General features: G+C 39.6%; 1 protein-coding gene across 1 annotated transcript in view; it reads right to left on the bottom strand.

The window, feature by feature from the left end:
• The window catches only part of LOC126094497 (PIH1 domain-containing protein 1-like), a 68,979-nt gene that overhangs the window by 15,164 nt on the left and 26,107 nt on the right, over nucleotides 1-27,708 (bottom strand). Inside the window, exons 2-3 of the mRNA XM_049908907.1 lie at nucleotides 27,049-27,139; nucleotides 3,530-3,715 (exon numbers count right to left, since the gene is read on the bottom strand). Of these exons, the coding sequence (XP_049764864.1) occupies nucleotides 3,530-3,715; nucleotides 27,049-27,139 (277 nt within the window). The remainder of the gene's footprint in view (nucleotides 1-3,529; nucleotides 3,716-27,048; nucleotides 27,140-27,708) is intronic.

Below are 27,708 nucleotides of genomic sequence, written 5' to 3'. Positions count from 1 at the left end.
TACTTATTTGCTACCTCTATTTGCAAAAAGATTTTCAGACAGTATCCACATGTGCCAATGAATGTATCTTCAGTGTTTTATCATTACATGACACACAGTTCAGGAGATATGATGTCATAACATTAAGCTTCCTCACACAGAGGCGGAGCATAGGCAAGTGTGGAAGGGATGAGGTCTGTGCATGCGTGGCAGCAGAGAGTAGGCGAACGAAGTCCGCATTGCCAAACTGTGTTGCTGAGGTCAACAGTTAGGTTCATTTGCCTATGGAACCTCATATTATATGCTCAAATCTATGAGAGGAATAATACATTTTAAAATCAACTTCAATCAGTCATCCACATGAGAGATATCTTACTTCACACCTTGATGATCTGTCCACTCCTCCACAGCAATAGTCCATGTGATATCGGAAGCCAAGAACAGCTGACACAGCTATGTGAGGATGTCAAGTACAATTTTTCTCAAAATGACAATTGTTTAACAACAAGATAATTGAAACTGGTTGCGACAGTTATCATTTATTGTGATTTGGACTGTATTATAAGAAAAATTTAATACTCAAGAAAATTAACTTTAAACTAAAATTGAAATCATCATATATGCTTGATAGCTGTTTCTATTCCATGGGTTTTTTTTTTTTTTTTTTTTTTTTTTTTAAATATATATAATTCGTGTTTGTGGGTGCTTGTGTCTGACTGTAATTAAATCTAAATTACTGTGAGCTAAAAAAGAATTCATATTTTCCACTATCAATGGGCATTATGAGTGGAACCTAACTCATTTGACACTACAGCAAGAGAACGCATTTATGATCCACTGAACAGGCAAACAATGAACCATCTTTTATGAGTAACTCGAGGGAATGCTGCCTGACAAGATCGAAAACAACCGATGCCTTGACAGGTAATTCTTCCCATCATTTTAAGACATTTTCCAGTTTGTGTCTTGAAAATGATAGGGGTGTACTCGTCACAATATCGGAGTTTTTGACAAATTTATCCAGCTGCATTCTCATGAGTAATTAGAGCACACAACGCACTGGGCAAAGCTTAACTTCTCCTTGAGCAATATGTGGAACATTATAGTCTGTGCACTTCATAAGATACAAATTCCTAATCAATAAAGGCTAGGAAGTTTATATATCATCTATGCAATTGATATGTTGACAAACAGGTTTTTTTAAACGACGAGTCTTTAAATTCAAGAAATAATATTCCTTTACTTTTCCAAAGTCTACATCTTAATACAATCGTTACTGCTATCAGAGTCCGTGTCTGAACCACCTGATGGTAAATTTAGAAAAGGTTCAATGCTTATATCTATCTTCAACGCCCTATGAAAGTTTTCCCTCTGAAACTTTTCAGCATGCCGCACACAGTGTGCCCATGCTGAAGGGGGATGTTGTGATTCAGAATGTTTTGTTTTTTCCCCCGCATATCTTTTAACCATGCCCAAATTAATTCTATCGGATTACCCTGACAGTAATATGTGGGTACATGTAAATCTTTATGACCACTTTAAACATCATACAAGTCAAATTTGTACGTTCTGTCATGTGACTTGTGCTGAATTTCTGCAACTTGTTGATTTATACGAGTGTGGCTTATAATGTGCAGTATATTTTTATTTAAGCTGGAGCAATATCGGCATTTCTGCTGTTTGTACTTAGTGTTTTCTCTGGAACAGCTGAATGATGACTATTATGGTAATTACCTGACTGACTTCGAAGCAAGATATGGCAAGAATCATCCAGTGAACCAGTTCTTGAAACTGACAGAGTTGATTTCCGAATGATAGTCACTGCTGTTGCTCTTGCTGATATCAGCGCACACTCCGCTGCAGAGTGAAAATCTAATTCTGGAAACATCCCCCAGGCTGTGGTTAAGCCACGTCTCCGCAATATCCTTTCTTTCGGGAGTGCTAGTTCTGCAAGGTTCGCAGGAGAGCTTCTGTAAAGTTTGGAAGGCAGGAGACGAGGTACTGGCAGAAGTAAAGCTGTGAGGACAGGGCGTGAGTCGTGCTTCGGTAGCTCAGTTGGCAGAGCACTTGCCCGCGAAAGGCAAAGGTCCCGAGTTCGAGTCTCGGTCCGGCACACAGTTTTAATCTGCCAGGAAGTTTCATATCAGCGCACACTCCGCTGCAGAGTGAAAATCTCATTCTGTAGCCAAGACTATATTCCTATGGGAATTGACGATGTTCCTATGGGAATTTTAAAACTGCAAGTACCATCTCTCATTTTAAAATACGTATTCATGGAAAGATTCTGATTCACCCATGGTTCATCAACATAATATATTTTGAACTACCTCTTCCTCTTGTACTGTGCATCTTTATAAGATATGTGGTTCATGCTGCACCTATGTTACTTCTTTCAATCTAAAACTCTTTTCTTAACATATTTGAAATCAATGTCTTTTAAAATTATTTGCATCGAAGAAGTGCTACCTATGAAGCCAATTTTCTCATGCATAACTGTAACAAGTGTTTGTGCTGTCAGATATTCGCGAGTCATATACATTTCAAACACGAACCACTTTAAAATATCATTGACAAAAGCATCCATTTGTGTTACAGGTTTCCTGCGATTCTGATGCTTTCTGGGAAATACAAAACCAAATTTTTCTGAGGGTTCTACAGCTCTCACACTTTTGTTTACTATTCTCTGTATAGTTCTCTTGCTGACACATGCTTCTGCCGTTCGTTCTCATATCTTCAAAATGTCAAAAACAGGAGTCCAACTTTCAAACCCACATTTGAAAATTTGTTCTTGTGGTAAACAAACCTACTCATCTGCTTGTGGAGCACTTCACATGTGATACTCCTGTAATTTGACACTTTTTTTTGCCAATCACACTAAAACATTTACAGAGACACATTCACTTCTACTCTGGCACAAGAAAGTAACACTGACAACTGAATGAATAATTCAGTCATTCTGTGAATGAAACTGTATTGTCCTGAAGCACAGCAACAGCACAGCATGTGGGAGAGTGATTCTCGGAGTCTAGTAGTAAATCATGGCTAGCAGTTACGAGAGAGAATGAATCTTACTGGCTGCTTGCAGTCAATGGATGGGGATGCACAGAAAATCTGATAGCTGGGTCACCTTCCTGCATGAAGTGAACTATAGTATTATTCTCTCGTGTACTGTGACATTTTACAATATACTTGTAAATACTCAATAATTTAAATTTTGGCAATGTTACAGTGGCCTCCTAACTCCCGAGCAAGGCTGGTATAACATGCCTGGAATGTTGATTACTTTAACATTTTAAGTATGGTACCAAATTTTATCAGATGATGTAGCAGCATACCTAGAAGGAGTTAAATGGAATTGATTAAATTTAGTATTAGTATGCTCAAAACTTTCAGAGTCACAGGGATATACAAATTAGAAAAAATAAATACAAAAATGTAAAATGCAGAAATATGACATCATCTTATGTATTCCAAAAGAAATTAGCATTGTATAACAACCAGAAAAAGCGTGCACCGCAGCAATTATATACGTGCTTCAATTACAACTTACATTTATCTTCCACATCTCTTGGTTCACCCATGCTTAGTGGTAAACGGTAACTTGGTGCTTCATCAGAATTCCAGATAGCCATCAATTCATCTTCAGTGACATCAGCTGGCTTTGGAATTTCTTCAGTGTGGCATATGTTTACAAACACTTTGTCTCCCTCTGAAGTTTTTGTCTTCACACACATTCCTATGCATATAAAAAGAGATAAAACAATGAGAAACCATAAAACCAACAGTTACAAAAAAAGTAGCAAATATGTAGCTAGCAAATGGATGCACAACATTAATGAACGCTGAATTTAGAGTAGTAGTGTTTTACATGAAAATAAATGAAGCCACATCAACAAGCACACAGCTCCAATAGGCCATACCATCAACTCAACTTGTTCTGTAATGCTTTGCAGCACCTGCATGAAAATGTACAAATAAGATGCTGATTATTATTATTATTATGGGATTAAAGGACTAAATGGCTTGTTTATTACTCCCTCCTTTATTAGGTGGTTCAGGTGAATGATGTTTAAGAAAAGAACAATGGTCTGCTCCAGAATCTCTGACCCTGTCATTTAGCTACAACAGGTGCACAGTAGGTTAAATTGTTTGATTAAATGAAATAAAACCCAGGTAATTAGAAACATTATCAAGTTTGAGGTGGAGAGGAGCTAAGAGAGGAAAAAAGCTGGAGACCCCCCAGGACAAATATCTGAGGAAGGAGGAGAACCATCTATGCCCACCCCTGCACCAACAGCAATAATGTATGTACAAAGATGGTTTACCATGTTCATTTTGTCTAAAATGGGTTGAGAAAATGAAACTTGTAGCAACTATCGGGGTTATAGCTTAAATCAGTTTAAGAAATTAAAAAGATTTGTAGCCTATCAATGTGCAAGTGCAGAACACAGATGGAGGACCAGTGAGAGACGTCATGACAAAAAGTGATCCCTCCACACCTCCCCACAGAATGGACATGAATCTGTGAAAGGCTTTAAATTTTGTGATAAAATTCTCTCACAAAATATATGACTTGTTTAGTTGCTATCCCACTGTCTGTAAATATTACAGGTAGGGAAATGCTGAAGTTTATGGCCTGTTGCAGGGTAGCCAGAGGGGCAAACTTTGTGTGAATATGGGGTACTATTAAAGATTTCCATAGCTGCAGTGGAGTGGATGCTCTTGATGCAAGAAGAATGTGAGTCATTCTGGTGCAGTTGATAAGTAGTTGGCACCCTATGAACCTTTTCTTCTGTCTTCTGAGAGAAGTATGCCAAACCTTAATGGCCTCCTAATGATAATCTTTAGTTTGTTGAGGATAGTGCCCTTCCATATTGCAGGTCTTCAAAATACAGTGTCTCAGCTGCCATTGTAGGTCTGTGCCTAGTACTCCAAATTTTTCTCCTGTAATTGCTTCTTTAGCTGATTTGTCAGTGAATTCATTTCAGAGTATGCCTCCACCGTTTAGAGTTGAAATGAATATTATGGTAGTTACACGACTCTAAAGTCAAATAAGGGGGTCTTGGACGTTAAGAGACCAAACTATTTCAGAGGTAGCACCATTTTATTACTTGTAGGCAGCTCATGGGGTCACTGCCAGCCAGAAGTTCCTATATGTGTAGATTCTAATTTACTACAAGGCTTGAGAGATAATTACCAGTTGTGCAGTATATGCGCTACATCACTCATATGCAAATTAACCCTCAATCCGCCTGTGTAGCCAAAAAGCTTCCCAGCTGGCCCAATGTCTCACCCACTATTATGCCACAATGAGTAGGAAGAGGGGGAACCTGAATGCACCGCATTTCGATGGCAATGCAATCGCTTAAGGAACAGTGAACATCTTGCATGTGGCTTGGTTTCATATTTCACAACATAAATCACAAAAAAATTTCAGCATTATTTATAGTGGCACACTCAAGACATAATAAAATTTATACCTGGTACAAACTGTCGTCATACAGACAGAAGCAGACAATTTTGAACATTTTTGTCACACAGGTTGCCAAGTGGTGATGACACAATTATCTTCTTAATCAACAAAAGCCTTTCACACACATATACTGACTGAAACCTCATTATGGAAACTCTTCCCAAGGAAAATAACAGAACTCATGAAAAGTTGTATCGTAAAAGAATCTGTCCTTTAAATAGGAAATGCAATGCAGATCAATTGATTCTATCTACACACATACAGGGATGCTTTCAACTGAAATGGCAAATGATCTCAGAAAGAAGCTCAGCAACAGATGTGAGTTTGGCAGTGTCCTCGAAGCCTTCAAAATTTGTGCTTTCTTTAACACCAGTGAGATCAGAAAAATGGATCCCCCATCCCAGAAGTTGCCCTTTCCACAATGCGATTTTCTTTTTAAATGCATTCTCACCAAATCAGAAATAAGTTGTCTATCACCTTGCAATGTCTTACTGTAGGTAGTGTGACATTCACGTCCACTTACAGTGAGTGTTCTGCAATCGATTCTGGATGTCCTAATTTTTGTTCCTGCTTCCATTTTTTCTCCAGAAACTCATTACAGGTAGGTTTTAAATTAAAAAATCACTCCAGGCATGTCCCTTGATGTAAGAAACTTTCTTCGCAGTAGCATATAACATCTCCACACTTACTTTGCAGTTCCATCAAAAACTGTTGCAACTGACAATGTAATAGTGTGTGGGACTTCAGAAAATTTACTATTTGTGCTACAGGTTTCATGATGTGCTCCATGGCTGCTAATTTAGCACACATTGCTTCTTGATGTACAGAACAATGAATAACATAGAAACCACCTGTCGATAGTTGCAGTAATCTTTTGCTCTTTCATCATCAACTAAATATTTAAATTCTTTCTGCAGGTGTTGAAATATCATTCCACAGAAATTTTATTTGCAATACCTATCAATTATGCGACTGCATAATACAGTTTGAAAATTTTCATCCTTCCCTTCTGTGGTAGTATTCATTTTTAAAGGTTGGGAGGATAAGATTACTAGCCCGGCTCTTTTTGTTCAAACAACCACTGTACCTGTCAACTTACTTTATACCATGAATAATAGTTCTCAGAGGAGAATTCTGTGAATGGTAGAGACTGCCACTGAGCAGCCAGTAAATAGTCTTATTTGTTGTAAATTTCTAATTTAGTATCTAAGCACTACTTTTGTATCCGAGCAAGCACATCACATGCTTTACTTTCCAGGATGGCTCTTAAGTCCTCTGCCACCACAACCAGAATGTCTAACTGTTTTATGTACTGGACATGTCACTAGAGGTTTTAATCGATTTGGTGGTAATGGCTAAGGGGTTAGGTCCCAGAAAATTGTCCCTGTGAACAACCTTTAGCGATTCATCTCTCTACTTTAGCGGATGTTGCGCCTCACTGTACAGTGTGCCCTTCAAATAATCTAGGATCTGGTACAAATATTTTAGGATCTAAACTTGTCTAAGACAAATGAACACTGCGTGCTACCACAGGTCATCAAATGCGCCTGCAATGTCACCCATCACACCTACAACATACTTGCTGCTACAGTTGTCGACAATGGTGACAACACAGTTAATGGCACTGTCAATGGATCTGCTCTTTCTGAAAGTGAACTGGCTCTGGCTGAGGCCGTGTAACTCCCTGTGGGACTGTAGGCTGCCACACATTAAGTGCTCCTGTATTTTACACAAGATGCTAAGAGGCAGGAACCACTGGATCCTTATCCATACTTTTTTTAATTAACACAGCTTGTACAAACTTCTAGACTACAATAATTTTTCCTTGTCTTAGTGATTCATTCGGTAACAATGTGAAGAATAAAACAGTTTTGTTCTTCGCTTCTTTCAGCATTCAATTACGAATACATTCTGGTCCAGGAGCCTTTCATGTGTCAACTTCTTGTGCCAATGGTAGAACAACACATGGGCTTTCATATGGGGCTTACATTATTCTCCACACATTTGTATGATGACTTTTTTTAATCTGCTGGGAGAAGCAACTCCAGCAGGTATTCTGTTTTGTTGTGGAAGGAGGATGGGCTTGAATGTCGTCCAACAGTCTGGTAATGGTGGAAGAAAATGAAGTACCTCCAGCTGTATCACTGGGATGGTTACCACTAGTGATATGGGGATATGGGTGATGGATTTGGTGTCTTCTCTCTGAACTGGACAACTGGCTTTGACATCTGCAAACAGCTGAGAGATATATTTGAGACCTTTTCTTCATCATACTATATAAATTTTGTCACTATGTCAGCCAAGTTTGATGTCATGCAGGTTTGATGGAGACATTTGAACTTCTTGTAGCATTTTGGCATGATAGGTGGTCCTATGTTTCATGTTCTTGGTTCTTCGTGTGTGTGTGTGTGTGTGTGTGTGTGTGTGTGTGTGTGTGTGTGTGTGTGTGCGCACGCGCGCGCGCGTTTGCGGCAATCACAGTTCAAGTCACATGATCTTGACAGCAGAAATTCGTAGCATACGACATGTGTTGTTGTGAGCCAATGGCAACATCACTGTCAAGTAGTTGAACACACAAATAGAAAAGTTAATGGTTTAAATTAATATACATAGTGTAGATACCAGAAAAGCTAAGCCTGCACACATATTGATCATTTCTTGGCATGTGTTACATTTTTTTTTGGTTTATGGAATGAAAACTGAATCTAATCTGATCTTAATGTGCATCAAACAATTGTACCAGTAAAGTTTTAAATAGTGACATAAATGTCTGGTCTTCTGGGCTCAAAATTCTTCTAAGTGGTTGGTCCTCAAAGTTTCAAATGAGTGTCAAATGCTCTGTTATTATACATTCTCACACGTAACTAATTCATCTTGTGTAAAAGGAAATTTACTTTGAAAGCAATGCTTTTCAAACCACCATTCGCAATATTTTCCTGCGGTCTGTCAGAAATAGGTTCTTTTCAGCAGTTGCCAGAGAACAGGCGTTACTGCGTGTGCTCAGCTACGATGAGGTACGAAATCCGTATGTTCGAACGTCTAGTGCATTGGAATTTCGTTAACCATACCAAAATGCATAATTCATATGTCCAGATTCACAATGAAGTATGCCGCAACCTGATATTAAGTTTCTCAGTGTGGTTTTCGGGATGCAGATTTTCTTGGAGTACCAGTACTGCATTTTATCATGTTTGGTTCTTCATTATGGTAAAATGCCATTCGTGCCCGAATATGAAAATGTGCAGTTGGAAATCAGTGAACAATTGCCAATAGTGTTGAATGAAACACTTCGTTTCATATAAATTGACTGTCTCTGCAGAAAAGATTAATGAAAGCCAAATTTCCTAAGCAAAATGACAAAAATAACTTCATTGTTCTGCAAGGTGATTAATGCAACTGCTAAAAACAGGGAAATAAAATAAAATTAGAAAGTTGAAATTGATAACATATTTTAGCCTTCTGTAATTATGTATTTCAATTCATTTGATAGCTCCAGGCCATAGAAAGCCATTATGTTTTCATTTGACATGAGAGCTGTAAACACAGAGGGAACAGCAAATCACTAAACATAAACACAGCTCACATTGACTACTACTCAGACTGTCAGACTGCACTGGTGCATGCATGAATCTGGCAGCTTGGGTGCACCAGAAACACGTTTCCGGATAGTATGTGGCTATTGCTACTGCTGATACATGCAATAGTTACACTTAAGTAGCCAAATTCTGGAAAAGGTACTGCTCGTATGCGACTCAACGGCACATGTGCCTCAAATGGACCTAATGTAAACAATAGTAACGTCATGCTCATCGGAAGCAGTTTGTTCATATGGAGTATTGAACAGTCTTTGTCCTAAAGCCTTTAACACATTTTGCGGCTGACAGATGCTGGCGTGTGCACTGAACTTCGTTGTTGTTGTAAATGGTGCTTTTTCTTTGCACCTTAAGCTTTATTTTTTTCTCCTCTTGTTTATGCTTTATTGCTACAGTATTATTTTGCAGTAGTGGGATACAGTAAAATTCTTTATTAAGCATCAGTTCTCACCAGTCAAAATTACAAAACATTAACTGAAAACTAAAACAATGAAAAATTCCCAGAATTCTAAAAAAATTGTCAGTTTTTTTCCTCAGTTTTCTCCCAGATGAAGAAATTCCCGGGTTTTTCCCGGATTTCGCGGGGGCATATACACCCTGCATACTGTAATCATTGGTGCAGACTTTCATCATCCAACAATTAATGGGAAAGTAATAGTTTTGTTAGTGCTGGGTGTGGTAGGACATCCTGTGAAACATTACTAAATGCCTTCTCTGAAACTTTGTAGAACATATAGTTTGGAACCCCACTCATGATGGAAATATATGGGATCTAATGGCAACAAATAGATTGGGTGGTTGATGTGGGTGAGCGATCGAACAGCGAGGTCATTGGCTCCATCGGATTAGGGATGGATGGGGAAGGAAGTCAACTGCACACTTTCAAAGGAACCATACTGGCATTTGCATGAAGTGATTTGGCCATATCACAGAAAACCTAAATCAGGATGGCTGAACATGGATTTGGACCGTCGTGCAACAAATACACCTGACCTCTCTGAGGCGTATTGCCAAAGTACAAAGGACAGCTAAAATAAGCAGATAAATACAAAATTTGCAGTACACTAGATAAGGAATCAGCTGTGTCATACCTCAATGAGGAGCTTAGAGAAGCTTTCAGCATAGGTTAGGAGCATGTGGATGAACTTTGGCTCAAGTTTAGAAGAATAGTTGACCATTCACTATACAGATATGTACCTAGTAAAACAGTTCATAATGGGAAGGATCCTCCATGGAATACAGTCACTGTAAAGAAACTTAAGAAACATGAGATTACTACATAATAGGTGTAAGGACGTAGGGCTCTAGACAGATACTGAACAAAACACATTTGGCTGTCAAGAGAACAATGTTTGATGTCTTCAATGACTACTATACCATAATATTGCAAAATTATCTTTCATAAAATCCAAAGAAAAACTGGTTATATGTAAAGTCAGTCAGTGGAATCAAAGTTAATGTCCATTCCCTAGGAAATGAGACAGGAACTGAAATTGAGAGTAGCAAAGCAAAAGCTGAAATGCTTAATTCTGTTTTTGTATGTTCCTTTATAAATGAAAACCAGGAGAATTCCCCAATTTAATCCTTATTACACTGAAATGAAGAACGAAATAAGTGTTAGTGTCAGTGGTGTTGAGAAACTACTGAAATCGTTAAAACTGATTAAAGCTCCACAGCCCACTGGAATCTCTATCAGATTCTATACTGAATTTGCAGCTGAGTTAGCCCCTCTTCTAACTATAATCTATCATAGATCCCTCAAACAACAAATGATGCCCAGTTCTCAGAAAAAAGCACAGGTCACACCCATTTACAAAACGGGTACTACAAGTGACCCACAAAACTACTGTCCAATACCCCTGACATTCATTTGTTGTAGAATCTTGGAACATATTCTGACATCAAATGTAATGAGATATCTTGAACACAGTGTCAACCAGCATGGGTTCCGAAAACATAGATCATGTGAAACCAACTTGCACTTTTCTCACATGACACACTGCAAGTTTTTGTTCAAGGCAGTCAGTTAGATGCAATATTTCTTGATTTCTGAAACACATTTGACTCATTAATTCACTTATTGACAAAAGTTCTATCATATGGGATATCAAGTGAAATCTGTGACTGGACAGAGGACTTTTTGGTAGGGAGGACATGGCATGTTATTTTGGATGGAGAGTCACTGTCAGATGTAGAAGTAACCTCAGGTGTGCCCAAGAAGTGTGTTGGGAGCCTTGCTGTTCATATTGTACGAGAGCTGTTTTTTTTTCCCCCCTCCAACCTCCGATTGGCTGTAAATAAAAGAAAAATGTACAGAAAATAATAATTTTATTACCAAAAGCACAGTAAAGTCTTAACTTATTTTTCTACATAATCACCAAAACGATTGGGGCACCTGCCATACCATGACACAAGCTTTTCGATGCCTTCCTCAAAGAATGTTGCCGCCAGTGAGGACAGGTAATTCTTGACGGCGTCCTGAAGTTCTTCGTTAGTAGCGAAGTGCTGCCCACCTAACCGTGACTTCAGTTCTTGGAACAGATGATAATCACTTGGTGCTAGGTCCGGGCTGTACAGTGGATCTTCAAAAACTTCCCATTTAAACTTTTTGAGGAGGTCTTTTGTCATGTTGGCACTGTGTGGTCGGGCGTAGTCATGGATCAAAACAATGCCAGACGAAAGCATTCCTCTGCGTTTGTTCTGAATGGCTCTGCGGAGACGACGTAAAGTTTCATAACACACTTCCTTGGTTATCGTCGTAGCTTGCTCCATAAAGTCCCCCAGCAGCATTTCTTTATGGTCACAAAACACAGTGGCCATTGTTTTTCTTCTCGTCAATGAATGTTTAAACTTTATGAATATAATAGAGGGAAACATTCCACGTGGGAAAAATATATTTAAAAAGAAAGATGATGAGACTTACCAAACAAAAGCGCTGGCAGGTCGATAGACACACAAACAAACACAAACATACACACAAAATTCTAGCTTTCGCAACCAACGGTTGCCTCGTCAGGAAAGAGGGAAGGAGAAGGAGAAGGAAAGACAAAAGGATATGGGTTTTAAGGGAGAGGGTAAGGAGTCATTCCAATCCCGGGAGCGGAAAGACTTACCTTAGGGGGAAAAAAGGACAGGTATACACTCGCACACACACACATATCCATCCGCATATACACAGACACAAGCAGACATTTGTAAAGGCAAAGCATTGAGCGTAGCAGCCATGTATACACGGATGTAGCTCGGCTACGACTGACACACTGCAGCTGAAAATGGCAGAGGTTGTAGTGGGGGAGCTGTGCAATCGCACGACGCGCAGGTCCGGACCCTCCCTACCTCTTACCTGCTTACAGCCCTCGTATATCAATGACCTTGCAGACAATATTAATAATAACCTCAGACTTTTCGCAGATGATGATGACATTTGTGATGCAGTAGTGTCTGAAAGAAGCTGCATAAATATTCAGTCAGATCTTGATAAGATTTAAAAGTGATGCCAAGACTAGCAAACTTGCTTTAAATGTTCATAAATGTAAAGTTTGCATTTCACAAACCAAAAAAACATAGTATCCTAGGACCCTAATATCAATAACTCATTGTTGGAATTGGCCAACTCGTACAAATACCTAGCTATAACACTTTGTAGGGATATGAAATGGAATGACCACATATGCTCAGATGTGAGTAAAGCAGGTGGTTCACTTCAGTTTATTGGTAGAATACTGAAGAAGTGCAATCAGTCTACAATGGAGATTGCTTACAAACCATTCATGTGACTGGTTCTAGGATATTGTTCAAGAGTGTGGGACTCATACCAAATAGGGCTAACATGGGATATTGAATGTACACAGAAAAATGCAGCACAAATGGTCACAGGTTTGTTTGATCTGTGGAGAATGTCACAGAGATGCTGGAGGAACTGACTTTGAAGACTCTTGAAGATAGCATAAACTATCCCAAGAAAGTCTATTAACAAAGTTTCAAGAAGCAGTATTAAATAATGACTCTTAAGAACACACACTCACACAGAGCTTGTGAGGATAGGATTCAAATAATTACTGCACACAGAGAGGCATTCAAACAACCATTCTTCCTGCATTCCATACATGAATTGAATAGGTAAAAACCCTAATAACTGGTACAATGGGACATGCGCTCTGCCATGCCCCTTGTCGTGGTTTGCAGAGTATATATATAGATGTATGAAATCATTTACTTTATTAATATTATGTTTTAACTTTTCTTGCAGTATAACATCTAGAGTTAAAAAGCTCTATGTAGAATCATGATGAAATTATTGTAAAGAGCAATTTAGTCCTTTTTGGAACCATACAGAAATTAATAGATCTTCACTTATTTCTCTGCTCTTTTCTCTCTTAAATTATTTCTTAATTTAAACCAAACAAGCCTGTAGGTGTAGAAGATTCCCTCAGTGGATCAGTGTTGGCAGGGCAAGAAATGAGGCCTTTCATAATAATAATGAATCCTGTTGGTAAGTTTCCTTCTTTTGTGGTTTGCAGCTCCATTATCTTCCACTATTTGATCTGATGGAACTAAGTTATGACTGCATTAAAAACTGCACATAGATAGGAAAATAATCAGAATCAGCAATCCTAAACATAATGTTTGCAATCCTCTCTGGTTGATCTCTGTGAACCAGTTTTCTGTACTTTGTTCTTTCTTAGTTAATATTCTCACCCTGAATCTTGGGCCTAAGATAATAACGTTCTTACATGGTTCCATATCACAACTTTCTGAAGATCAATCCATAGTTTGATATTAATCGCAAGAATTTAACTGAATTATTTTAATTGTCAATACAAAAAAAACAATAACAATTTTACTCATGGGGTGGAGGTGGTGGTTTTTATTTTAATGAATGAGTTTTTCTCAAGCCTGCAAAGAATAAAATTATCACGTGAGCTGTTGTAAATAACATTAAGATGATTTGAGGTTTGAAACCATGTGTAAATAATTGTGTGTCAAAAACTCCTGGTGGTTGAAATATGACATTTTACAAATGTATAATGGGAGCACCACTGGACAAAATACATTAATAATAAGTGGGAGATGAAGAAGCTTGCACAGGATAGAGTAGCATGGAGAGCTGCATCAAACCAGTCTCAGGACTGAAGACCACAACAACAACAACAACAACAACAACAACAACAAATGGTGGGTTGATAATAGCAGAGTCAGCAACGTGAGAACTCGCCTAGTTACAAGACTAATTTTGGTCACTTCTTACAAGGCAACCTCCCCATCGCACCCCCCTCAGATTTAGTTGTAAGTTGGCACAGTGGATAGGCCTTGAAAAACTGAACACAAATCAATCGAGAAAACAGGAAGACGTTGTATGGAACTATGAAAAAATAAGCAAAATATACAAATTGAGTTGTCTATGCGCAAGATAGGCAACATGTAGGGTAGTCTGAGGTCAAGAGCGCAATAGTCCCGTGGTTAGCGTGAGCAGCTGCGGAACGAAAGGCCAACGGTTCAAGTCCGCCCTCGAGTTAAAATTTTAATTTCTTATTTTCGCAAAGTTATGATCTGTCCGTTCGTTCATTGAAATCTCTGTTCACTGTAATAAGTTTAGTGTCTGTGTTTTGCGACCGCACCACAAAACCGTGCGATTAGTAGACGAAAGGATGTGCCTCTCCAATGGGAACCGAAAACATTTGATCGCAACATCATAGGTCAACCGATTCCTCCACAGGAAAACACGTCTGATATATTCTATACAACACTGGTGAAGGCATATGCGTCACATGACAGGAATATGTTATAGACCCACCTAACTTGTACACTTGGCAAATGGGTAAAAGGATTCTTCTACCTTGCCCGATTTAGGTTTTCTTGTGGATGTGATAATCACTCCCAAGAAAGTGATGAAAACATAAGAGTTTGTCACATAAACTGAAAATAAAATATTAAACTTTTCACTGGAGGCAGGACTTGAACCAAGGACCTCTCATTCCGCAGCTGCTCACGCTAATCACGGGACCACTGCGCTCCTGAGATCGCACCGTCCTTGATGTTGCCTATCTTGCGTATGGACTACTCAAATTTTATATTTTACTTATTTTTTCATAGTTCCACACAACTTCTTCCTGTTTTCTCGATTGATCTGTGTTCAGTTTTTCAAGGCCTATCCACTGTGCCAACTTATAACTAAATCTGAGGGGGGTGCGATGGGGAGGTTCCCTTGTTAGGAAGAACTTGGAAGGGGGGGGGGGAGCATATTCTAGCTCATGGGCTTTATTGGGAGGGGGGTGAGGTGGGAGCATGAAGAATAGTCAGAGCTTAGACATGCAGTATGGAAAAGGAAGTAATACTACAGAGGCTGTTGCCAATGTTTGCCAATCATGTAATCATAAAATAATCAGAGGAACTACAAAGGAGTCTTCATCCACAAAGGTACAAATTCTCTTAGAAGCAGCACTGAAGAGGAAATTGTAAGGGAAACAAGAAATTTAATTCGATCTGCCACAAACCACTACAAAACATCTAGAATTGTGGTGAGTGGTATTATCCACAGAAAATCAGTCAGTGATCGATATATTGAGAGGAAAAACCAGTATTTAAACCAAAACTCTAATGATCTGAGAGCTGCATTCATCAATCCAAATAAATTATTAAGCAATTGATGTTTAGGTACAGGCGGTCGGCATTTAAATAGGTTAGGATTCAAAATTTTTAGTAAAATGTCTGCCGATACATGTAAAATTCTGCAAAATAGAGGAAACTTATACGAAATGATGGAGATGAGAAACATTGTTTGGTAATAAAAATGGCAAGACTGAAATGGTATCCAAGAAGGAGTATGCCTGAGACCAAAAATATAAAAGAATGCCACTGCATAATGCACTTGAATATAAATGGTCTAAGTGCTGGCTTTTCAAACGAAAGTCATAAAGTGGACAAATTACAAATTATTCTATCTGAATGTAGAAATATCAAAGTTATTTGTCTCAATGAACACTGGCTCATGTCTGACAGTATCAAAATTCTGAATATAATTGAAAATTTTGTATTAGCCAACAGCTTTTGTGGTCGAGGGAAATCATGTGGAGTCTCTTGCACACTTACTCATTATGATATAAAATATGAAATAAGAAATGATTATAATCATTTACAAGGTGTACAACTTTGCTTCTGCCATTTGCCGATAGGTGGCGACGACGGTAAGTAGCGGTCGAAAGAAACAGATCGCAGATGTCAGGCAGTTAGCTTGGACCTCGGTCAACAGAACCTCATTCAAACATTAGTCAATCTGTGTCTGCATCATACAGTTATTCTTTATTGAAAATGTCAGTTTACGAGCCTAGTTCTAGTCATTTGCGGGAGGTGTTACTGTTTTGTTTCAATATGAAGAAAACAGCAGCTGAGCCTCATTGAATGCTCTCAAGTACGTATGGTAAGGACGCTATTAGTGAAAGAACGTGTCGTGAGCGGTTTCAACGCTTCAAGAACGGTGATTTTAGCATCGTAGACTGGCACAGTGGTGGAAGAGAGAATGTTTTCGAAGATGCAGAATTGGAAACATTGCTGAGTGAAGACTCACATCAAACTCAAGAAGAATTAGCATGATTTGTGGAAGTGACACAGCAAGCCATTTCAAAACGTCTCAAGGCTATGGGCTTGATTCAGAAAGAAGGAACTTGGGCCCTGTGTGAACTGAAATCAAGAGACCTGGAACAGCAAAAACAGAAGGGATTTCTGCATCGCACTGTGAACAGGGGTGAAAAATGGGTTCATTACAATAACCCTAAACACAAAAAATCATGGGGATATCCCGGCCATGCTTCCACGTCGATGGCCAAACCGAATATTCACCGCTCCAAGATCATGCTCTGCATTTGGTGGGACCAGCTGGGTGTCGTGTAATATGAGGTGCTAAAACCAAGTGAAACAATCACAGGTGCTCGTAACTGAACACAATTAATGTGTTTGAGCAGAGCATTAAAAGACAAACGGCCGCAATACATCGAGAGGCACGATAAAGTGATTTTGCAGCGTGACAACACTCAACCCCATGTTACAAAAGAGGTCAAAACGTACTTGGAAACATTAAAAAGGGAATGTCCTACCCCACTCGCCGTATTTTCCAGACATTGCTCCCTCTGACTATCACCTACTTAGATCAATGGCACATGGCCCGGCTGACCAACACTTACAATCTCAAGAAGAAGTCACCAATTGGATCAATTCATGGATTGCTTCAAAAGATGAACAATTTTTTTCAACACAGGATTCGTACACTGCCCAAAAGATGGGAGAAAGTAGTGGCCAGCGATGGAAAATATTTTGAATGATACATGTGTAATCAATTTGTTGCATTAAAGCCTCAAATGTTGGGCAAAAAACGGCAGAAGCAAAGTTGTACACCTCGTAAATGAAGAGCATCTATTTGAAAGCTGCTGTATCGAGCCAAGTGACCTAAATTTCGTCATAGTTTCTATTTATAGAGTACCAGAGAAAGCTACAATTGATTCTTTTCTGGTGAAATTTCATTGCCTGCTTGAAAAACTCAGTAAAAAAAGAAAGGAAAAAGATAGTAATAGCTGCTGATTTCAATATTAACATCATAGTTGAAAGCAACGATGTGTCGATTTCGCTGACTTAAAAAATACTTTGGCTTTAAAATGAACTTCATACAACCAACTAGAGCAAATGCACAGTCAGCTACCTGTATTGATAATATTCTAATAAATTATGTATTTGAAAATGTTTATAAATTTTGCAAGGATTTAGGAATCTCTAGCCACTCTGCATTATTCATTCAAAAATTAAGAAAGAAATTTCATGTAACAAAAGCCATATGAAAAGGAACTTCAATGGGAAAAAATCAGTTACATTTAGAAATAAGTTAGAAAGGCTGATGGCCTTACACAGCTGTATTTCGAGTAATAGAAACTTTAACAATTTTTTTAAGCAGCTTGCTTGAAATATTTAATGAAACTTTTCCACTTAGAATCACATACAACATAATGACTAATAAACTTGAATGGATAACCCAGGGCACAAAAATTCCTAGTGCCAGGAAGAGGAAACTCCACAATGAACTGAAATATAATAAAAGGTGTTAAGAGTCAGTACTTAAAGATGTTTAGATTGAAGCAGATGATAGCTTTATTGTAAACCTTGTTCAAATACCACAGTGTTTAAATGTATTCTTCATAAATGCGGCAAAGTCAGATGCTGATGTACTAGAGTATCAGAGTAAAGTAAACTCCTTTGAAATCCACCTAGAAGCTGAGTATCTTACGAATTTTTAAAAAGTTGTGGGATACGATACCTACTGGAGTGATTAAATGGTGTGAGGCATAATAGCACCTCCCCTAATTAAAATATTCAACCAGTATTTTGAACAGGGATGCTTTCGCACTGTTTTGAAGTATGCCGAAGTTAGACCTTTGTTCAACAAAGGATTGAGGGAAGACATGAGAAACTATTGGCCAATTTCTGTTCTTCCAGTCCTGTCAAAAGTGTTAGAGAAAGTTGCTGCAAACCAGATCAAAAACTTTATTGTACAAAATGACAGTATTATATCCAATTTGGATTTCAACTAGGAAAAAAACAGTGACTAAGTTCATTCAAAAGATAGGCGAATCATTGGATCAGAGGAGTAAAGTTGCAGGTATCTTTTGTGATCACAGAAAAGCATTTGACTCCGTGAACCATGACTTGCTTATCTACAGATTAGACAAATAAGGTATTAAGGACAATGCTCTATATTGGCTAACGTCATACTTGTTGTTGTTGTTGTGGTCTTCAGTTCTGAGACTGGTTTGATGCAGCTCTCCATGCTACTCTATCCTGTGCAAGCTTCTTCATCTCCCAGTACCTACTCCAACCTACATCCTTATGAATCTGCTTGGTGTATTCATCTCTTGGTCTCCCTCTACGATTTTTACCCTCCATGCTGCCCTCCAATTCTAAATTGGTGATCCCTTGATGCCTCAGAACATGTCCTACCAATCAATCCCTTCTTCTAGTCAGGTTGTGCCACAAACTTCTCTTTTCCCAATCCAATTCAATACCTCCTCATTAGTCATGTGATCTACCCATCTAATCTTCAGCATTCTTCTGTAGCACCACATTTCGAAAGCTTCTATTCTCTTCTTGTCTAAACTATTTATCGTCCATGTTTCACTTCCATACATGGCTACACTCCATACAAATACTTTCAGAAACGACTTCCTGACACTTAAATCTATACTCGATGTTAACAAATTTCTCTTCTTCAGAAACGCTTTCCTTGCCATTGCCAGTCTACATTTTACATCCTGTCTACTTCGACCATCATCAGTTATTTTGCTCTCCAAATAGCGAAACTCCTTTACTACTTTAAATGTCTCATTTCCTAATATAATTCCCTCAGCATGATCCGACTTAATTCGACTACATTCCATTATCCTTGTTTTGCTTTTGTTCATGTTCATCTTATATCCTCCTTTCAAGACGCTATCTATTCTGTTCAACTGCTCTTCCAAGACCTTTGCTGTCTCTGACAGAATTACAATGTCATCGGCAAACCTCAAGGTTTTTATTTCTTCCCCATGGATTTTAATACCTACTCCAAATTTTTCTTTTGTTTCCTTCACTGCTTGTTCAATATACAGATTGAATAACATCGGGGAGAGGCTACAACTCTGTCTCACTCCCTTCCCAACCACTGCTTCCCTTTCATGCCCCTCAACTCTTATAACTGCCATTTGGTTTCTGTACAAATTGTAAAAAGCCTTTAGCTCCCTGTATTTTACCCCTGCCACCTTCAGAATCTGAAAGAGAGTATTCCAGTCAACATTGTCAAAAGCTTTCTCTAAATGCTAGAAACGTAGGTTTGCCTTTCCTTAATCTAGCTTCCAAGATAAGTCGTAGGGTCAGTATTGCCTCACGTGTTCCTATATTTCTACAGAATCCAAACTGATCTTCCCCGAGGTCGGCTTCTACCAGTTTTTCCATTCGTCTGTAAAGAATTCGCGTTAGTATTTAGCAGCTGTAACTTATTAAACTGATAGTTCGGTAATTTTCACATCTGTCAACACCTGCTTTCTTTGGGATTGGAATTATTATATTCTTCTTTAAGTCTGAGGGTGTTTCACCTGTCTCATACATCTTGCTCACCAGATGGTAGAGTTTTGTCAGGACTGGCTCTCCCAAGGCTGTCAGTAGTTCTAATGGAATGTGATCTACTCTCGGGGCCTTGTTTCGACTCGGGTCTTCCTTTCTGCTTTCCCTTCTTTGCTTAGAACTGGGTTTCCACCTGAGCTCTTGATATTCATACAAGTGGTTCTCTTTTCTCCAAAGGTCTCTTAATTTTCCTGTAGGCAGTATCTATCTTACTCCTAGTGAGATAAGCCTCTACATCCTTACATTTGTCCTCTAACCATCCCCGCTTAGCCATTTTGCACTTCCTGTCGATCTCATTTTTGAGACATTTGTATTCTTTTTTGCCTGCTTCATTTACTGCATTTTTATATTTCCTCATTTCATCAATAAATTCAATATTTCTTCTGTTACCCAAGGATTTCTACTAGCCCTCGTCTTTTTACCTACTTGATCCTCTGCTGCCTTCACTGCTTCATCCCTCAAAGCTACCCATTCTTCTTCTACTGTATTTCTTTCCCCCATTCCTGTCAATTGTTCCCTTATGGTCTCCCTGAAACTCCGTACAACCTCTGGTTTAGTCAGTTTATCCAGATCCCATCTCCTTAAATTCCCACCTTTTTGCAGTTTCTTCAGTTTTAACCTACAGTTCATAACCAATAGATTGTGGTCAGAATTAACATCTGCCCCTGGAAATGTCTTACAATTTAAAACCTGGTTCCTACATCTCTGTCTTACCATTATATAATCTATCTGAAACCTGTCAGTATCTCCAGGCTTCTTCCATGTATACAACCTTCTTTTATGATTCTTAAACCAAGTGTTAGCTATGATTAAGTTGTGCTCTGTGCAAAATTCTACCAGGCGGCTTCCTCTTTCATTTCTTAGCCCCAATCCATATTCACCTACTATGTTTCCTTCTCTCCCTTTTCCTACTACCGAATTCCAGTCACCCATGACTATTAAATTTTCGTCTCCCTTCACTATCTGAATAATTTCTTTTATTTCATCATACATTTCTTCAATTTCTTCGTCATCTGCAGAGCTAGTTGGCATATAAACTTGTACTACTGTAGAAGGCGTGGGCTTCGTGTCTGTCTTGGTGACAATATTGCGTTCACTATGCTGTTTGTAGTAACTTACCCACATTCCTATTTTTTTTATTCATTATTAAAACTACTCCTGCATTGTCCCTGTCTGACTTTGTATTTATAACCCTGTATTCGCCTGACCAAAAGTCTTGTTCCTCCTGCCACCGAACTTCACTAATTCCCACTATATCTAATTTTAACCTATCCATTTCCCTGAAACTTCCTGGCAGTTTAAAACTGTGTGCCCGACCGAGACTCGAACTCGGGACCTTTGCCTTTCGCGGGCAAGTGCTCTACCAACTGAGCTACCGAAGCACGACTCACGCCCGGTGCTCACAGCTTTACTTCTGCCAGTACCTCGTCTCCTACCTTCCAAACTTTACAGAAGCTCTCCTGCGAACCTTGCAGAACTAGCACTCCTGAAAGAAAGGATACTGCGGAGACATGGCTTAGCCACAGCCTGGGGGATGTTTCCAGAATGAGATTTTCACTCTGCAGCGGAGTGTGCGCTGATATGAAACTTCCTGGCAGATTAAAACTGTGTGCCCGACCGAGACTCGAACTCGGGACCTTTGCCTTTCGCGGGCAAGTGCTCTACCAACTGAGCTACCGAAGCACGACTCACGCCCGGTACTCACAGCTTTACTTCTGCCAGTACCTCGTCTCCTACCTTCCAAACTTTACAGAAGCTCTCCTGCGAACCTTGCAGAACTAGCACTCCTGAAAGAAAGGATACTGCGGAGACATGGCTTAGCCACAGCCTGGGGGATGTTTCCAGAATGAGATTTTCACTCTGCAGCGGAGTGTGCGCTGATATGAAACTTCCTGGCAGTTTCTGTAAAGTTTGGAAGGTAGGAGACGAGGTACTGGCAGAAGTAAAGCTGTGAGTACCGGGCGTGAGTCGTGCTTCGGTAGCTCAGTTGGTAGAGCACTTGCCCGCGAAAGGCAAAGGTCCCGAGTTCGAGTCTCGGTCGGGCACACAGTTTTAATCTGCCAGGAAGTTTTATATCAGCGCACACTCCGCTGCAGAGTGAAAATCTCATTCTGGAAACATCCCCCAGGCTGTGGCTAAGCCATGTCTCTGCAGTATCCTTTCTTTCAGGAGTGCTAGTTCTGCAAGGTTCGCAGGAGAGCTTCTGTAAAGTTTGGAAGGTAGGAGACGAGGTACTGGCAGAAGTAAAGCTGTGAGTACCGGGCGTGATTCGTGCTTCGGTAGCTCAGTTGGTAGAGCACTTGCCCGCGAAAGGCAAAGGTCCCGAGTTCGAGTCTCGGTCGGGCACACAGTTTTAATCTGCCAGGAAGTTTCATATCAGCGCACACTCCGCTGCAGAGTGAAAATCTCATTCTGGAAACATCCCCCAGGCTGTGGCTAAGCCATGTCTCCGCAGTATCCTTTCTTTCAGGAATGCTAGTTCTGCAAGGTTCGCAGGAGAGCTTCTGTAAAGTTTGGAAGGTAGGAGACGAGGTACTGGCAGAAGTAAAGCTGTGAGTACCGGGCGTGAGTCGTGCTTCGGTAGCTCAGTTGGTAGAGCACTTGCCCGCGAAAGGCAAAGGTCCCGAGTTCGAGTCTCGGTCGGGCACACAGTTTTAATCTGCCAGGAAGTTTCATATCAGCGCACACTCCGCTGCAGAGTGAAAATCTCATTCTGGAAACATCCCCCAGGCTGTGGCTAAGCCATGTCTCCGCAGTATCCTTTCTTTCAGGAGTGCTAGTTCTGCAAGGTTCGCAGGAGAGCTTCTGTAAAGTTTCGAAGGTAGGAGACGAGGTACTGGCAGAAGTAAAGCTGTGAGTACCGGGCGTGAGTCGTGCTTCGGTAGCTCAGTTGGTAGAGCACTTGCCTGCGAAAGGCAAAGGTCCCGAGTTCGAGTCTCAGTCGGGCACACAGTTTTAATCTGCCAGGAAGTTTCATATCAGCGCACACTCCGCTGCAGAGTGAAAATCTCATTCTGGAAACATCCCCTAGGCTGTGGCTAAGCCATGTCTCCGCAGTATCCTTTCTTTCAGGAGTGCTAGTTCTGCAAGGTTCGCAGGAGAGCTTCTGTAAAGTTTGGAAGGTAGGAGACGAGGTACTGGCAGAAGTAAAGCTGTGAGTACCGGGCGTGAGTCGTGCTTCGGTAGCTCAGTTGGTAGAGCACTTGCCCGCGAAAGGCAAAGGTCCCGAGTTCGAGTCTCGGTCGGGCACACAGTTTTAATCTGCCAGGAAGTTTCATATCAGCGCACACTCCGCTGCAGAGTGAAAATCTCATTCTGGAAACATCCCCTAGGCTGTGGCTAAGCCATGTCTCCGCAGTATCCTTTCTTTCAGGAGTGCTAGTTCTGCAAGGTTCGCAGGAGAGCTTCTGTAAAGTTTGGAAGGTAGGAGACGAGGTACTGGCAGAAGTAAAGCTGTGAGTACCGGGCGTGAGTCGTGCTTCGGTAGCTCAGTTGGTAGAGCACTTGCCCGCGAAAGGCAAAGGTCCCGAGTTCGAGTCTCGGTCGGGCACACAGTTTTAATCTGCCAGGAAGTTTCATATCAGCGCACACTCCGCTGCAGAGTGAAAATCTCATTCTGGAAACATCCCCTAGGCTGTGGCTAAGCCATGTCTCCGCAGTATCCTTTCTTTCAGGAGTGCTAGTTCTGCAAGGTTCGCAGGAGAGCTTCTGTAAAGTTTGGAAGGTAGGAGACGAGGTACTGGCAGAAGTAAAGCTGTGAGGACAGGGCGTGAGTCGTGCTTCGGTAGCTCAGTTGGTAGAGCACTTGCCCGCGAAAGGCAAAGGTCCCGAGTTCGAGTCTCGGTCGGGCACACAGTTTTAATCTGCCAGGAAGTTTCATATCAGCGCACACTCCGCTGCAGAGTGAAAATCTCATTCTGTATCCATTTCCCTTTTTAAACTTTCTAACCTACCTGCTCGATTAAGGGATCTGACATTCCACGCTCCAATCTGTAGAATGCCAGTTCTCTTTTTCCTGATAATGCCGTCCTCTTGAGTAGTCCCCGCCCGGAGATCCTAATGGGGGACTATTTTACCTCCGGAATATTTTACCCGAGAGGACGCCATCATCATTAACCATACAATAAAGCTGCATGCCCTCGGGAAAAATTATGGCTGCAGTTTCCCCTTGCTTTCAACCGTTCGCAGTACCAGCACAGCAAGGCCGTTTTGGTTAGTGTTAGAAGGCCAGATCAGTCAAATCATCCAGACTGTTGCCCCTGCAACTACTGAAAAGGCTGCTCCCCTCTTCAGGAACCACACATTTGTCTGGCCTCTCAACAGATATCCCTCCGTTGTGGTTGCACCTATTGTACGGCTATCTGTATCACTGAGACATGCAAGCCTCCCCACCAAAGGCAAGGTCCATGGTTCATATGGGGGGACGTCATTCTTACACAACAGAAAACAAAGGGTAACACTATCAACTCAGATGCAGTGAATTATTATTCTAAATGGATACAGTATCACAAGATGTGCCTCAAGGCTCCATTTTGGAGCCAATCCTATTCCTATTCTATGTAAATGACTTATCTATAAATATGAATTCCCCACCAGTTCTGTTTGCAGACTTCTATTTTAATTGAAGATGATGATGCAGAAAAACTTCTGAGCTCCATCGTAAGCACACTGGATACCTCAGAAAACTGGTTCCAGTTAAATGTGTTGAAACTGAACAGTGCAAAAACCCATATGGTACATTTCAAAACCATACATTCATTCAAAATGTGTGGAACTTAAACTACAACATAACAACCTATGAAAGAAGTTGATACGGTCAAATTCCTGGAACTAAATGAGGACTAGAACTTAAACTGGAATACACATATTGATTTCCTATCATATAAACTAAGCAGTTTTCCATTTGCAATGCAAATAATAGCAAATTCCACTGACCTCAGTACACGAAAAATTGCTTATCATAGTTATTTTGAATCTGTCATTAGATATAGGATAATTTTTTGAGGAAGTTCAAGTAGTGTTTCTTGAAGACTGAAACTCCAAAAGAAAATTTCCAATACATGTGTACTGCACAGCAGCATCTTGGTGCCCATTATTTTGGAAACTGCAAATTCTGACTGTTCTTTCCATATTCATTTATGAAATTATAATCTACCTACACAGCAGAAAAAATTATTTGAGGAAAATCATTTTAACCATCTTTATAACACAAGAAATAAAAATAATTTTATGCTACCCATATAACAGTTGAAACTATATGCATGGATTCCACAGTATACAGGGCAAAAACATATTTAATATGAAGCCAGAAATTTTAAAACAAGGCTACAGCAGATTCTGTGGGAGAAATGCTACTATTCAATAGAAGACTTCATAGAGGATGAAATGATAATTTGAGCAAGGGGTAATTAAGCATTATATTTTATTGTATGTATAACAAAATTGCGTTATTATTATTATTATTATGCTCTTTGTTAACATCAGCTGTTCTTTGTTTATGGTGAAATTTAACCACAATTTGACGCATCTCCTATACCTGGATCAAGTGATTTCGATTATGTACATTATGAGACAAATAAACCTCAATTCACAATAACTGTGAGGTCCCTAGGTGGAAAATCAAGACAAGATGCAACTTTCTGGACAGAAAAACTTTTTTTTTTATTTTTCTGCAACCCCTCCTCCATTCACAGTCAGACTCCACAACTAAGCAGGATACTGAAGGTCAACTCTTCCAGCACAACTAAATAAAGACAAAAATGCAGGATACAAGAATCCTGCAACATATTTTTTAACAGCTGAATGGCTGATAACGGGATATACCAAATGTATTTACAATATGTTGGTCATGAATATCAGGCATTCTCCACCTCATATTTTGTAGATTCTTTTATTGAACAAATTCTGACTTATTAAAATTACAAATTGTCTTACTGAAACAAAATATCTTAAGATCCACAAAAAGTGTGCACTACCTTTTGTAAACAGATGCCGCTTATGGGGTGTCTAAATTATGGAAATAAAACCAAATCTGTGTTTCATTACATGCCACAGAAAGTGCCATAACATATGCCTCAATCTCCTCATCATCCTCACACATCAGCCCACATCCACTTTGAATTCTGTGATGTCTGCAGTTGGAACATTACTTTCATTTCACTGGAGTCTTCATTCTAATTTCAGGAACAACAGCATTCACTAACTTTTCTTGCACGTGCCACTTAAACTGCTACTCCAATTCAAAAAACTTCTAATTAGATGCTCCAGTCATAGTTGTGTTGGTAGTCATCATATTGCGGGACCATTCTGGAAATTTTGGCCTGTAATATGGGCAATTACTGTTTTTGTAATGTCTCTTGTTCACCTGTCCTGCTTCTCTCATTCCAGTCCTTTTTATTATAATATGACACTTTTGTTCAACACCTCCGGGTACCTTAGTATCATTATTTTTTATATTATTACTATTAGATTTGTAATATTATCAAATAGTTAGTTTGATAATAATTGTCTTTATAAGTACTTGTCCAAATTGGCAGATTGTATCCCTTATTTAATAAATACTCTTGTACTGCAATCTCCAGAAGTGAATTCCAGTAACTTTTTCATTTTCCCTCGATTCAGAAATGTATTTTCTGGTGTAAGGTATTCAAGCCATTCACTATTGTTTCATTGGGCACCATCTTATGTCTTTTCACATTCCTTGTTTTAGCATCAGCTACTACTGAAAGGATAATTTATATTGTTAATGTCCTGTACCAGTCAGCAACTGACAGAGATATATTAGAACCGGTCTGTTCCCTCCCACCATTCTTAAAACAGTCTACAGATAAACATAACAAAAAGTAGGGTAAGCAATACAGTACTGACCTGGTAATGGCTGTACGTATTTCCAAGGCACTGCATTTGCGGCCTCCCTGAGTTCAGGAAATAATGTTTCGATTTCTTCTTCATCTGTAGGCTAAAACACAACACAAATTTCTCAGAAACTGTTATGTTAAGCTTGGTATGTATTGTTCACATGCAATAGCAATGTGAATCAACATGTACAATGAATGATATCCATAACAATGTACTAAACAAAAGTTACTCAAATTGTCGCTATGGTTTGAAAAGAAATTTAACTCATATTTAAGGTACATCACTTGGTTTTAATAGTAGCATAAAAAGTGCTTCTAGCACAAGTGTCATACTTTAATTCAGAACAACTGTTAAGATATAAATCTAATACCACTTTCCCAGCACTGTTCACTGAAGTAAGAATAAAAAAATCTAGATGATACTGCAGATAAAGTTGTCTCAAGCACGAACAGAAGGCAAACCAAGTATCAATTTTTGACAAGACAATTAAAACTGTGTAGTTGTAAGGTGCATCTGTGCACACATGTGCATGCGCATGTCTCCTCTGTTCAACTGAAGAAACTGGAATACCATCCATTCACATAATTCTCCGTGTTGGATGTTCATTGCCAAATAAATTTACTTAAGGTTGGTGAAGATTAATGACGAGCCTGCTCCACCTTTACCAGT

The sequence above is a fragment of the Schistocerca cancellata genome, chromosome 8 (assembly GCF_023864275.1).
Source record: "Schistocerca cancellata isolate TAMUIC-IGC-003103 chromosome 8, iqSchCanc2.1, whole genome shotgun sequence".
Classification (NCBI taxonomy): Eukaryota; Metazoa; Arthropoda; class Insecta; order Orthoptera; family Acrididae; genus Schistocerca; species Schistocerca cancellata.
Note: the sequence above shows the minus strand (reverse complement) of the source record. Positions and strands in the feature narration are given on the sequence as shown.